Here is a 14434-nt window from a genome sequence, read left to right as displayed (position 1 = left end):
AACCTGCAATGCAAAATATAAGCACCTAAAGCAGAGCATAAAATATTACATTGGTACTTACATTATTCATAATAATTAAAAATATATACAGTAATATACAATATATACAGTCAAAAGTTTGCCTTTTCATTCAATATTTTTATTTCTTTATTTATCTAATTTATTTTTCTCACTGTAGATTAATATTTAAGACATGAAAACAATTAAGGGACACCTATGGAATGGTATAAATTGCACAATCCCCCAACACACCAGGAGGGTGAAGACTAACACATGCCTCCTCCGATACATGTAAAGTCAGACTCCGCCTCTTTTAGAGCTGCTGCTGATGCAGCATTGCTGAGCAGACAGCACGCTCGGAGGAAAGCGCAGCGACTCGGTTCTGATACATCAGCTCACAGACGCCCTGTGCTGTGGACATCATCCTAGGAGTGATGTGGGGAGAGAGTGCCATCTACCCACCCGGAGGGAGCAGGGCCACTTGTGCTCCCTCTGAACGCCGGCAGCTTGATGGCAAAGCTGCATGAGTGGGGGTTCGACCCTGCGACCTCATAGTGGTAGCGCATTAGCCCACTGGACCACGCGTCTCCCCTCAATTTTAAACTCATTTTATCAGTCAAGTGCAGCATTGGTCTGCACACAGCTGGGTTATAAATACAGCTAGTATTAGAAGTAGCTAGTCCACAACTACCTAGACAGGAACTACTGTGACAAAAATATACCTCAGATACATTTAGATCATTTTTATGTAGATATATTAAATAGAAACCCCAACTTCATTTTCACACTGGATGCAGCCTAGGGAGCATCAAGCTAAAAAGGTTATAGAAAATACCCATGAGTTTGTTTATACTGTGGAGGGTTGTCACGGGAGCAAAACACAGGACAATTTTTTGAATAAAGGGTTAGTCTTATGCTGCCATTTGGTTATTGATAAACAATCAACAAGGCAAATGGATGGTCAAAAAATACAATAATAAGTCAGCAATAAGAAAAAAATAAAACAGTAAAGGGCTGGGCAAAATAATAAATAGAGAAGCAAAAAAGGGTCAGTTACAAAAGATTAAAACAATAAATGAAAACACAAGGTAAAAGAGCTATAAAAATAGATCCAATTCCGGGCGAGGAGTGAGTGAAAACAGGGGCTATTTATACTAGAGTGTCCAGGTGTGAGTAATGATATTAGAAGCACGCGAGCTGAAACGGCGATGCATCTCGTTATCCGGCGTGTCTGTAGGATTAAGCGTAGGTGTATTCTGGGAAATTTAGTCTTTCTTAGAAGAACTAGATTCTGTGGCAGGCAGACAGACAGTGACGGGACTGACAAAGGTGGACGTAGCAGCCTACTTTCTCCAGTGTTTTTGTGTTTATTTTTTATTGGACTGCTGTAGCCATTTCACACACTCTCTCATTTAGCACTGATTGTTCCTTTAATAGAAAACCAAAATCATAGGGGCGCAGAGTGGTCCAGCGGTCTAAAGCGCTGCCACTATGAGTGGGAGGTCGCAGGTTCGAACCCCAGCTCATGCAGCTTTGCCATCAAGCTGCCGGCGGAGCAAAATTGGCCCTGCTCCCTCCGGGTAGGTAGATGGCGCTCTCTCCCCACATCACTCCTAGGATGTCTGTGAGCTGATGTACTGTAGCCGAGCCGCTGCGCTGTCCTCCGAGCGCGCTGGCTGCTCAGCAAAGCTGCATCAGCAGCAGCTCGAAAAGAAGCGGTGGCTGGCTTCACATGTATCAGAGGAAGCATGTATTAGTCTTCACCCTCCTGGTGTGTTGGGGCATTATTTGTGATGGGGGGAGTCCTAGTGAGTGGGTTGGTTAATTAGCAGTGTAAATTGTGCAGAAAATGGGGGAAAAATTAGAAATAAAATTATAAAAAAAAAAAGAAAACCAAAATCATTTTTCAGCCAGACTTGTGTTTGACAAATGGGATCTAAACAATGATAAACAGCAGAGTGACCTTTCCTCGTGCAGAAACCTAGGAAAGAGGAGCGGTTCTGAGGCACTGTGTTTTGTCTCCTTCCACCACTAATCCAGAACCTGAAGCGCAGAGCAACATGATCAAATGAGCCCAGTCACGTTTCTCGACACTCAGCACCTTGCACACACTGCGGAATGTAATGGGCTTGAAGTGAACAATCACCAGATCCCCTGAAGGACCAGGGGTCAGTACTCTGGATCACAGCCAGCCTCAGATACAGCTTTTACACTCAGCCGAACTCAGACCAGAGTCTGGAAAAAAGCAGACACAAAAGGCACTATTTTAGTGATCTACAGGCGAGGCGTCAACCGTGCAGCTTCATTTAGGGAGTGTCAGTGTGTCTTTGGTATCGTGAGGATGCATAAACACACCTTGCGCAGCTCGTCATATTGTATTCTGTTTATTATTGATGTAAAAGTTGGGTTTGTGCACTGCTGTGTGTCCTTGTGTGTGTGTAACGACTGGGTGTGTATGCACATTGAGCATGCATGGTGCATCTGTGTGCTAAGATAGCAATGAATGGTCTGACTGTTGACTGTGGTGAGGGATGTAATCAGTCAGTGGTGCACTTGTGTTTTCTGATGCCAAGATAGCAATGTGCCAGAAATTTACCTGAACACACCTCACTTCCAGACCACCACGCCCACCCATAGATATATTCGTTAGCATCTTTGCTATTTAAACCATGCAGACGAAGGTGTGAAAATAGCTGGCAAGAAGTCTCTACTGTCTCAGCCCATGTGTGTCTCCCACTTTTAGTGATGGCTCTGTATTCAGGGGTGATTCTAGGATCAGAGGTTTAGAGGTGTAAAACTCTCAAAGAACCCAGCCACACCACTTCCCTTAAAAAAAAGCCCTAAGGGTAGGTGAGTGGGACATATCAGAAGAAGTAGAATATTTTATATTCAAATTAGACACACAAACTATTATGTGGAGGAGACAGGTGTGTCACATTCATTTTTAAATATATTTTCAGCAGGTTAGACATTTTTACGTATTTTTTTTAATCAAGCACTCTCCGTTATCTGGTCCAATTAGCTGGTCTAAGCTGCTCTAAGCTTAGTATGGATTTTTCAGGGCATTTGATCACCCTACTATGGACAATAAAGTTCCATCATTTTTTTACCTGCTCAGGAAGAATCAGGAGTGTCTCTTCATATCTGTTATTATTCTGTAACATTAATTATCAGATACACATACAGACAGTACTAGTCTAGCACCTTGCCTTTAATATAAACACACAAACCAATCAACAGCACCACAGCTAGCTTCTCTTTCTCTTTCTCTCGCTCTCTCTCTCTCTCTCTCTCTTTTTCTCTCTCTCTGTATCTCTCCATTTTAAATAGTGCCCAGCGCAGAGAGAAACTGATTGATATCATTTGGGGGGACTCAATTTTCATTCTTATGGTTTAATGATGTACTTTTTGAGACAAACTACAATAAAAAAATACATGAAAACATAACTTTCACATTTAGGGGTGCTAAAACTCCTTTTAGGGGTGCTTGAACCCCTCTAACAAAACAGACTGTCTGTATCCAGAAATGCATGTGTAGAAGGTGTGTATTTGCAATGACTGCTTGAAATTTGTGATCTGTAAGTATCTTTGCCTATTTCAAGGCCATAGCACTCGAGCAGATAAGATGTTTCTGTAGACTTCAGAATTCATTGTGCTAATACCTTCAGCAGTTAGGTACTGTATATTATCACTGTATATTTGCACTATAAAGCGCACTTAAAATCCTTTAATTTTCCCAAAAATCGACAGGGCATCTTTAATTCAGGGCACCTTATGTATGAATTCAATCAGTCAGGTTGTAAGGAGCTGTAAAGCCACACCACTGAAGTACAGCGTTAAACAGGAGTTTCAGTTTAGTTCTGCAGCAGTATTAGCATTAGCCACTAACCCCCGCTAAGCGCTAGCTCTTTTACTGTTAAGAGGTGAGTATTATCGGCCTGTAGCCTGCTGCTAACACCGGCTAGCACTGCAAGAGCAGCATTAGCATTAGTCGCTAACCGCAGCACTAGTTTTTCCGCTGTTCAGAGGCGAGTATATCAGACTGTAGCCTGCGTGCTTATCATGATAAATCAAGCTACGCTAGCTAATATCGCTCTGGTTTACCGAAACACTCAGGGTTCCTAAGTGTAGCTCTGTCGAGTTAGTGTTTAGCTACTAATGCTAATGCTAATCTAAGTCTACTGTAAATAAACAGAAGCTCTTTACTCACCCAAATAAATAGTTTTCAGGGGAGAAATCTGTGTAGATTAACATCCAGTGCTCTTTTGAAGTTTCTGACTTGTCTGAAAATGTTTAAATATTACAGTTTACTTAACTTAGCTTTACAGGTTTTTCCACCCAGTGACCAGACTTGCTGAATTTAGAAGGAAAAGATGCCGACACCTCTGTTACAACTACAAGTTACTAGTTACTAATGACACATAATGTGCTTTATAATCCGGTGCACTTTATGTATAAAAAAATAGACCAGAAAACACAGGTTTATTGATAGTGCACCTTATAATCTGGTGTGAAAAATACGATAATGAAATAAATGCACAAATTATTTTAGTATCGGTGATATTGTTTTAGTATCAGTATTGGAATATTTAAGCAGGTATCAAATCAAAAGTCATAATTTTGGTATCGTGAAAACACTATCAACCCTATCTCTCTCTCTCTCTCTCTCTCTCTCTCTGTTTGTGAGAAAGCTGTGTCCACTTGAGAGCATCCAGAAGTCCATCCCAGCCACTGACCTTTTATGTTAGTGGGTTTAAAGACAACTTCCAGGAATAATGCATTGGAGCGAAACAGCCTGAGCGCCACTGAGCCCCAGACTAATTATATTAAAAAATGGACAAAACACATCTGGGTCTGATATCTGCAGTGAAAAACACGGCCTGAGTCTGAATGACAATGGGAACCAGGCACGTTGGGGGCTCTGAGTATTTGTGTGTGTGTGTGTGTGTGAGAAAGCGAGAGCAGTAGAGGACAACACACAGCTCAGCAGTGAAGTGTAACACTGTAACACCAGCACAGTGTGTTTACATTGTTGCCCCAGTTGAGAATATAGAGCTCTTGTGGTTTACAGCGGAAGACCAGAACACAAACTAACTTGTAGTTTTTCTAAATAATTGAAGTAGTAAATTGAGCACAAATCTCTGCTACAGAGGAAAACAAACTGTTTCTCCTGCTATGAGCGTTCATTAACAATTCAGCTGAGAGTGGAAGTGATACAACAGATGGGATTAACTGTAACAGACCCAGAGGTCACTAAACAGTCACCTAACGTCTGATAAATCCATTAAAACACCATTTAATTCAAGACAAGTTTTTTTTTTTTTTTCAAATCAAACAAGCTTTCCAATCAGTGAAATGAAACTGTGATCTCTAATAATAACTAGTATGCATTCTGTTTTATTAATCAGTACCTACAATTATATATATATACCATAATGATGAATTTTTATTATGCACACCAACTACACACTGTCCACCATGAATTGTTTAGTGTCCACTGTGAATTATTAAATTATCATGAATTATTTAGCATTCACACTTAATTATCCACTACAGATTATTTAGTGTGCACTGTGAACTATTCAGTAATTATTATACATTGTTTAGCATTCACACTTAATTATCCACTATGAATTATTAAGTATCCACGTTAATTATTCAATATCCACTGTTATTTATTTAGTATCCACATTAAATTATCCACTATCCATTATGATTTTTTTAGTATCGATACATAATTATTCAATATCCACTATGATTTATTTAGTATCCACATTAAATTATCCACTATCCACTATGAAACATTTAATATCAACACAAAATTTCTCAGTATCCACTATGACTTATTCAGTGTCCAAGGTAATTTTAATAGTATCCACACTTATTAGCCACACTGCAGTATGTAATAATTTTTTTGCCCAGTATGAATGATTTAATTCTGTGTATAGTAACTAAACGTATTGATTTTTAGTACATGGTTGAATTTATTTCTGATAAATGTATTATGTTTTGCTCAGGTTTGGTATTCACCCTGTGGCCGGCCGCATGCCCGGTCAGCTGAACGTGCTGCTGGCTGAAGCTGGAGTTCCGTATGATGTGGTTCTGGAGATGGACGAAATTAACGAGGATTTCCCTGGTGAGCTGCAACAACTTGCACTTATTAACATACATACATGACAGAGAACAAAGGAAAGCATAGAGGATATATACACAGACACAGACAATGAACACCTGGGGCCTCATGTACAAAGACTTGCGTGGACTTCCTACTAAAATGTTCTGTACGCTCAGACCTGAAAAGTTCCGTACGCACAAAAAAATCCGGATTTATCAAACGTAGACAGAATTCCAAGTACTTTCTCTTAGTACATCACAATCAACTTAAAAACAAGCGCAAATGCACGAAAACTTCACACCTGCCATGACTCCTCCCTCAATTACGCAGAGTATAATGTTACAATAATAATAATAATAATAATTATTATTATTATTATTATTAATTATTTATAAATTAATTCATTATAGATATTAATTATCCATGTTTTAAATTGTATTATTCTAAGATGGATAATAAATGCTTTTCATTGAAATGCTTTAATTGAGTTGCTTACCACGAAGCAACACGTCACGCATGTTTTCTTATCCTCTTATGCTCTTGGAAATCTAAAACGGCTCATCAGCCAGGCATCTTCATGGGTCAAAAAACATAATGGTCACGGAAAATGTGCTCTCACTTAATTAGACCATTAGCAATATTAGATTATTTCTGTAAGCCAATGAAATTGTCTGATTAATTTACTTTATTTTAACCAATAATGCTTACTACAATGTGTGCATAAAGGATATCTTATTAGTTGTAATTTCAATGCATCGCCTCTAAGTGTCGCCAAATGACAAAAACACAATACTTACGTACCAAAAAATAGGCGTACGCCCGAAACGAAAGTGCCGTGGGGGAAAGCACTTTCTCACGTTGAAGTCAAATTTAGTACATCTGACCGTGAGCGTAAAATATGGCGTACGCAATGTTTTTGTGCGTATGCATCTTTAGTACATGAGGCCCCTGGTGAAGGTAACGAGGAGTTGGGGTTAAAAATGGGACAGGTGGGAACACTAATGACGGGGAAAGACAAGACAATAACAAAACAGGGCCATGTGCTTAAAGAGCACAAAGGTAGGAACATAAACAAGAACACAAAACAGAAAAAGACAGGACCAAGGAAAGAACAAACACATTTACAGCATCTACTTTATCCACTGCAGAGTTTTCATTTACCGTATTTGAGAATAACAGTGAACATAAGATAATTCCTAACCTTTTCAAAGAATGTGAAGTGTTCCAAACTCATAACCGGCAGTGTATTCTGTCATCAGCAGCGCTGGGGAAACAAACTGTGGTGAAAGATTCATATTCCGTTGTCGACCACAGCAGGGAAACAAATGACTGAGTCACTCAGTCCTTCTTTAAACTAGTCAGCGCTGATGCTAACATACGAAACTCCCGACATGTTACATCCAAACACCACAGACTGTGTGCAGTGGGCATTTAGAAGCATGTGGATTAATTTAGCACTGTGATCTCAGCTTTGGTGAGAATTCTTTTTCAGTTTGTAATTGCACACAGTCATGCAATGCAGTGTTTGTATGAGCTAGAGTGTGAATCCATCATCGACCAGCCGGCAGAGTTTGGAGAATCGGATTGGCCAGAATTCCAGGGCCTCACATCTACTCAAATCTATTAAATTCCTTCATTTTTCTTATTTACATTAAGAAAGTAGATCATTATTTAGTATCCACCCTTAATTATTTAGTATTACTATATCCACAATTAATTACACAGTATTCACTATGAATTATTTAGTAACTATGAATTTAGTGTCCACACATAATTATCCACTATAAATTATTTAGTATCCACCCTTAATAATTCAGTATCCACTATGAATTATTTAGTATTTAAACTTAATTATTCAGTATCTGCTATGAATTATTTAGTATTCACACCTAATTATCCACAATACACTATACATTATTTAATATTCACCCATAATAATTCAGTATCCACTATGAATTATTTAGTACCCACACTTAAGTATTTAGCATCCACTATTAATTATTTAGTATCCACACCTAATTATTCAGTATCCACGCCTAATTTTTCAGTATCCACTATGAATTATTTAGTATCCACACTTAATTATTCATTATACACTATTAATTATTTTGTATCCACACTTAATTATTCAGTATACACTATGAATTATTTAGTATCCACACCTAATTATTTAGTATCCACACTTAATTATTCAGTATCCACACCTAATCATTTAGTATACACTATAAATTATTTAGTATCCACCCCTAATTATTTAGTATACACTTTGAATTATTTAGTATCCACCCCTAATTATTTAGTATACACTATGAATTATTTAGTATCCACACTTAATTTTTCAGTATACACTATGAATTATTTTGTATCCACACTTAATTATTCAGTATACACTATGAATTATTTAGTACCCACACTTAAGTATTTAGCATCCACTATTAATTATTCAGTATCCACGCCTAATTTTTCAGTATCCACTATGAATTATTTAGTATCCACACTTAATTATTCATTATACACTATTAATTATTTTGTATCCACACTTAATTATTCAGTATACACTATGAATTATTTAGTACCCACACTTAAGTATTTAGCATCCACTATTAATTATTCAGTATCCACGCCTAATTTTTCAGTATCCACTATGAATTATTTAGTATCCACACTTAATTATTCATTATACACTATTAATTATTTTGTATTCACACTTAATTATTCAGTATACACTATGAATTATTTAGTATCCACACCTAATTATTTAGTATCCACACTTAATTATTCAGTATCCACACCTAATCATTTAGTATACACTTTGAATTATTTAGTATCCACCCCTAATTATTTAGTATACACTATGAATTATTTAGTATCCACACTTAATTTTTCAGTATACACTATGAATTATTTTGTATCCACACTTAATTATTCAGTATACACTATGAATTATTTAGTATCCACACTTAATTATTCAGTATCCACACCTAATCATTTAGTATACACTATAAATTATTTAGTATCCACCCCTAATTATTTAGTATACACTTTGAATTATTTAGTATCCACCCCTAATTATTTAGTATACACTATGAATTATTTAGTATCCACCCCTAATTATTTAGTATACACTATAAATTATTTAGTATCCACCCCTAATTATTTAGTATACACTTTGAATTATTTAGTATCCACCCCTAATTATTTAGTATACACTATGAATTATTTAGTATCCACACTTAATTTTTCAGTATACACTATGAATTATTTTGTATCCACACTTAACTGTTTAGTATACACTATCAATTATTTAGTATAAACACCTAATTAGTCAGTATACACTATTAATTATTTAGTATCCACACTTGATTATTCAGTATCCACACCTAATTATTTAGTATCCACACTTGATTGTAGAGTATACACTATTAATTATTTAGTATCCACACTTGATTATTCAGTATCCACACCTAATTATTTAGTGTAATGGTGGAGCAGACGGGAGGCGGACGTAAAAGCAGGTAAGACCGAAGAATTTATTAATAAACAAATAAATATATAAACAAACAGGGAAAGAACTAGAAAATGTATAAACATAAACAAAATGGGGAAAAAACTAAGAGCTATAATAAACAGAAAATGAATAAACAGGGCTTGGGAATATATACAAGGATAAATACGTAAATATATACAAAACAAGGAATAAACAAGGGAATAAACGTGATAAACGAAAAACTAGAAATAAACAAGAGATAAACTGAGCATGACGAAAACCGTGAACAAACTATAGAAACGTAGCAAGACAAACGACAGAGGAAGGTGCAAAGACCGACGGATAAACATAGACAAAAGGGTACTATATATAGTAACGTGAAACACTGAACACCTGGGGAGACAGGTAACGAGGGGCGGAGCTACAAATAACACACACGTGACGGAAAACTACTGGAGAAACACTGGGAAAAGCAGAAACACAGGGGAACAGAGCGAGGTTGTGACATTTAGTATCCACACTTGATTATTCATTATACACTATTTATTATTTTGTATAATATTAACTTAAAAATAGAAAGAAAGAAAAGTCTGTGTCTCTAAAATAAATGTAAGGTAATAACTACCCTTAGTTTCTATTCCATCCTCCTTGGGTGTTCTCCCCTGTTTTCTCTCCTTTCTCCTCTTTTAAGGTTTCTTTCCATTTGTAATTTTCTGAGTAAAAGACTCAAATTTGGTCTGAAGAAGATACTAATTTTCCTTTTTCCTGTATTTGAGTTCGATAAAAACCGAGTGCCTGCGGTTTGATTGACTTTCCCTTTAGTTTGTTTGGCGCCTTTGTTCTCGTTTTTCCGCCCTTTTCCTTCTCTTTTTTTTATAAAATTATCTTCTTTCCCTCCTTTCTTTCTCTATCCAGCTATTCCATATTTGGACTCCTTTAGGTCCTGTATTAAATGTTTTTTTTACCTTTAACGTCTATTACTCTATGTATAAGTACTCTATCTCTATTATAAGTCGCTTTGGACAAAAGCGTCTTCCAAATATAATGTAATGTAATGTAATGCAATGTAATAAGAAAGTAACAGAAACTACATTCTGGTACAATGTTCGGTTGGAAAATGAGTGGGAAAACATGGATTATGGCTGTTTTTGCGTGTATATAAAACAACACATGGATTTTCTTTACAGAAACTGATCTGACTCTTGTGATTGGAGCCAATGACACAGTGAACTCAGCAGCACAGGAAGATCCAAACTCCATCATCGCTGGCATGCCGGTGCTGGAAGTGTGGAAGTCCAAACAGGTCAGAAACTTTAAGCACACTTACATTTACACTACAGCAAGACACTACAGTAGTTAGTCTGCATAGGTCTGTAATGTTCTAAAATACTGTAATTCACCCCAGAAAACATGCTTTTTCAACAACAGGCTTTTGGCCCATTCTTAACCTCGGCAACAGTCTGTTTTCACACCTTCCGGCTGCGTTGTTTAATGATGGGTGTGGTGGTAGTGTTGAAGTGAGGTGTGTTCAGGTCAGTTTCTGGTGCATTGCTATCTGGTTAACAGAAAACACAGGTGCTACACTGACTGAATAAAACCTAGACAGACACCAACAGTCAGACGTTCATTGCAATCTTGGCAGTGAATTGTCGACACAGGCGTGTCCACAACGCACGTACACCCCTGCTTACTGTGTACACATGAATACGCAACAGTGCACAAACCCATGCCGTTTGCCTGTTCTCAGCTATGCACATTTTTATATCAACAATAAACAGAATGAACGATGCTGAGAAGCGTTGGACATGTTCAGAAGCGCTGCACTGTTAAAATAGCAATCCACCAAAGTTAGAGTGCACCTGGCACTTAAAGGAAATGTCAAGTGACACTCTGATTGGTTTATTTTACGTTACGCCTAAAACACACCCATGATTAATTAAGACCATTAGTACATGTCTTTTGCACGCAAGGATTACTTTTCTCATCATTACAATAGCAAAGACACACTGATTCCGCGCCTATAGAATCCGTGTATCATTCGTTCATTTGATATTCAATTGAGAATCAAAATCGGAAAATTAAAAAACCAATTCGTTTTTTCGTTTTTTCGTTTTTGAATATAATACCAAAAAACGAATAACGGCTTGTATTTTGTATTTTTATTTGGTTATCCAAACAAAAATTGGAAATTTAAAAAACGGACCAGGAGCCGAATTTGATTTTGATTTTGAACTTGACCCATTTGTGTGCCCCGGAAGTTACTGATTTGTTTATTCTTGGTGGGTTTCTGTTGCGCGGGAGTTCACTGCAGTGTTATCTACACAGTCTGTATTGCTGTAGGCAGCATGGCCGGACTGGAACCACATTCTGGCCTAATTAAAGATCTTTTTGAAGGTGGTAAGACGCATGAAGAGATTTCGTGCACGTTGCAGCAAATGGGGATCCAGCGATGTTCTGCAATGAGTGTTAGAAGGTTCTGTGTTCAACACGACCTTAACCGAAAAAGACATGTATTTTCTGTTGTCATATCGTCTTCTTTCACTGCAACGCGTTTAGTTCCTCTGAACAAGATAAAACTCTCCATCCTCAACTCCATCCAAAGCCTACAGCAATACAGACTGTGTAGATAACACTGCAGTGAACTCCCGCGCAACAGAAACCCACCAAGAATAAACAAATCAGTAACTTCCGGGGCACACAAATGGGTCAAGTTCAAAATCAAAATCAAATTCGGCTCCTGGTCCGTTTTTTAAATTTCCAATTTTTGTTTGGATAACCAAATAAAAATACAAAATACAAGCCGTTATTCGTTTTTTGGTATTATATTCAAAAACGAAAAAACGAAAAAACGAATTGGTTTTTTAATTTTCCGATTTTGATTCTCAATTGAATATCAAATGAACGAATGATACACGGATTCTATAGATTGCTTAAATAGGGCATTTGGATAATTTGAATTATTCACATGGTAATTCCCATGGACTGTCTACAGAAAATGTATAGAACATGTTATTCTGTTTATATGATTCACAATCTAATCAGGTGTGAGTGGGCGGAGCCTGTTTTTTTTAAAAGAACACAGATCTATTTCAAGTCTGCTTATCAAAACATGTTTGTGGAAGTAAATCATGGTACGAATAAAAGAGATTTCTGAGGACCTCAGAGTTGTTGATGTTTATTAGACAGAAAAAGTTTCTATAAAGAGTTTGGACTCCACCAATCGACAGACAGATTGTGGACAAATAGAGGAAATTCAAGACCATTGTTACTCTCCCCGGGAGTGGTCTACCAACAAAGATCACTCCAAGAGTAAGGCGCAGAGTGACTTCAAAGCAACTGAAGGCCTTTCTCACATTTGGCTAATGTTAAAAGTTCATGAGTCCACCATCAGCAGACCAATGGTGCATTGAATGGCCACTACTCTCAAAAAAGAACATTACAGCTCGTCCGCAGTTTGCTAAAGATCACGTGGACAAGCCAGAAGGCTATTGGAGGATTGTTTTGTGGATGGATGAGACCAGACTAAATAAAAAACTTTGTTTAGAAAAAGGAACACACTGCATTCTAGCATGTAAACTTAATCCCATCTGTAAAACATGGTGTTTGTAGTATCATGGTTTGGGCCACAGACTGTATATAAGTATGGACAGGACGTCCCCTGATCTGATCCTTTACAGGCATACATGATTATTTTTACACCCCCACCCCACTGCGACCAAACAACAACTTCTGCTGTAAATTTCTATGACGTTAATAGAGTCAAATTATGTTTTGAAGGTATGTGTTCTGCTAATTGCCCCCCATCTGGAGTAATTTTAACGCCTGTGCAGTTTGTGGTTTGTCGTCGTGATGAAATAGGTGGGGTTAAAAGTTGTACTGGAGCCAGCCACCAGAGGGCGTAAAAGACGTACTGTTCATACTTATATACAGTCTATGGTTTGGGAACATAAACATCCCAGAGTTGAAGCTGTTCTATACAAAGGAATGGGATAAAATTTATAAAAATTTTGTCTAACTGGGTAGTTTTTATCTACTTTCAGGAAAATTTGTTGATGTTTTAAGTCATTTTTAATGCTGAAATATAGAAAATTATAAAGTGTTCACAAACTTTTTAGTAACACTGTACATTATAGAATGCATAGGGGGCACACTGAAATTCACATGACCCACACAGTCATTTTGACAGACACTAATAAACTACAGCAAGTGTAGAGATTGCTCTATAATGCTCTTTTCTGAATAGTGCATTCAGTATTTTTTATTCAGAAACTCACTATTCTCTAGTTAAGCAGCAGACATGATTCACAACAAGTGTGTTTCTCACTCTTACAGGTGATCGTGATGAAGAGAACCCTGGGTGTTGGCTACGCAGCAGTGGATAACCCCATCTTCTACAAACCAAACACCTCCATGCTGCTGGGAGATGCCAAGAAGACCTGTGACAGCTTACAGGCCAAAGTCAGAGAGGCCTACTACTAATGTTCCCACAATCTTCAGCAACCTTCTACTGAATGATAAGAAAATATTTATTTTTGAAAACAAATCATGTTTAATCATGTTCACAATAAATGTGCCTTAAAAAAAGAAACAATGGAAACAACCAATCCAAATCAGTCTTGATAAAAATTGACAGCAGTTTTGACACTGTTTGAAGTGCATGCACTGCTTTGTAAATAAAAAAAAAGATATTTAAATATTACTGCTGGGTGGTGTTTTTGTGTGTGGAACAACATCCAGAATACTGTTTTCTTTATTGTAGCTCCCATTACATTACCGCTCAGCAGCAGGAAATACTTTATTAATCAAATACGCATTTCCAACCTAATCTCTAT

General features: G+C 37.2%; 1 protein-coding gene across 1 annotated transcript in view; it reads left to right on the top strand.

Moving 5' to 3' along the window:
• LOC107197439 (NAD(P) transhydrogenase, mitochondrial) overlaps nt 1-14301 on the top strand; it is a 48120-nt gene extending 33819 nt beyond the window's left edge. The window contains exons 19-21 of the mRNA XM_022687032.2: nt 6018-6136; nt 10790-10905; nt 13935-14301. Coding sequence (XP_022542753.2) covers nt 6018-6136; nt 10790-10905; nt 13935-14081 — 382 coding nt within the window. The 3' untranslated portion in view covers nt 14082-14301. The remainder of the gene's footprint in view (nt 1-6017; nt 6137-10789; nt 10906-13934) is intronic.
• Nucleotides 14302-14434: the final 133 nt, after the last annotated feature.

This window comes from Astyanax mexicanus, chromosome 9 (assembly GCF_023375975.1).
Source record: "Astyanax mexicanus isolate ESR-SI-001 chromosome 9, AstMex3_surface, whole genome shotgun sequence".
Lineage (NCBI taxonomy): Eukaryota > Metazoa > Chordata > Actinopteri > Characiformes > Acestrorhamphidae > Astyanax > Astyanax mexicanus.
This window is presented reverse-complemented; position numbering and strand designations above follow the sequence as displayed.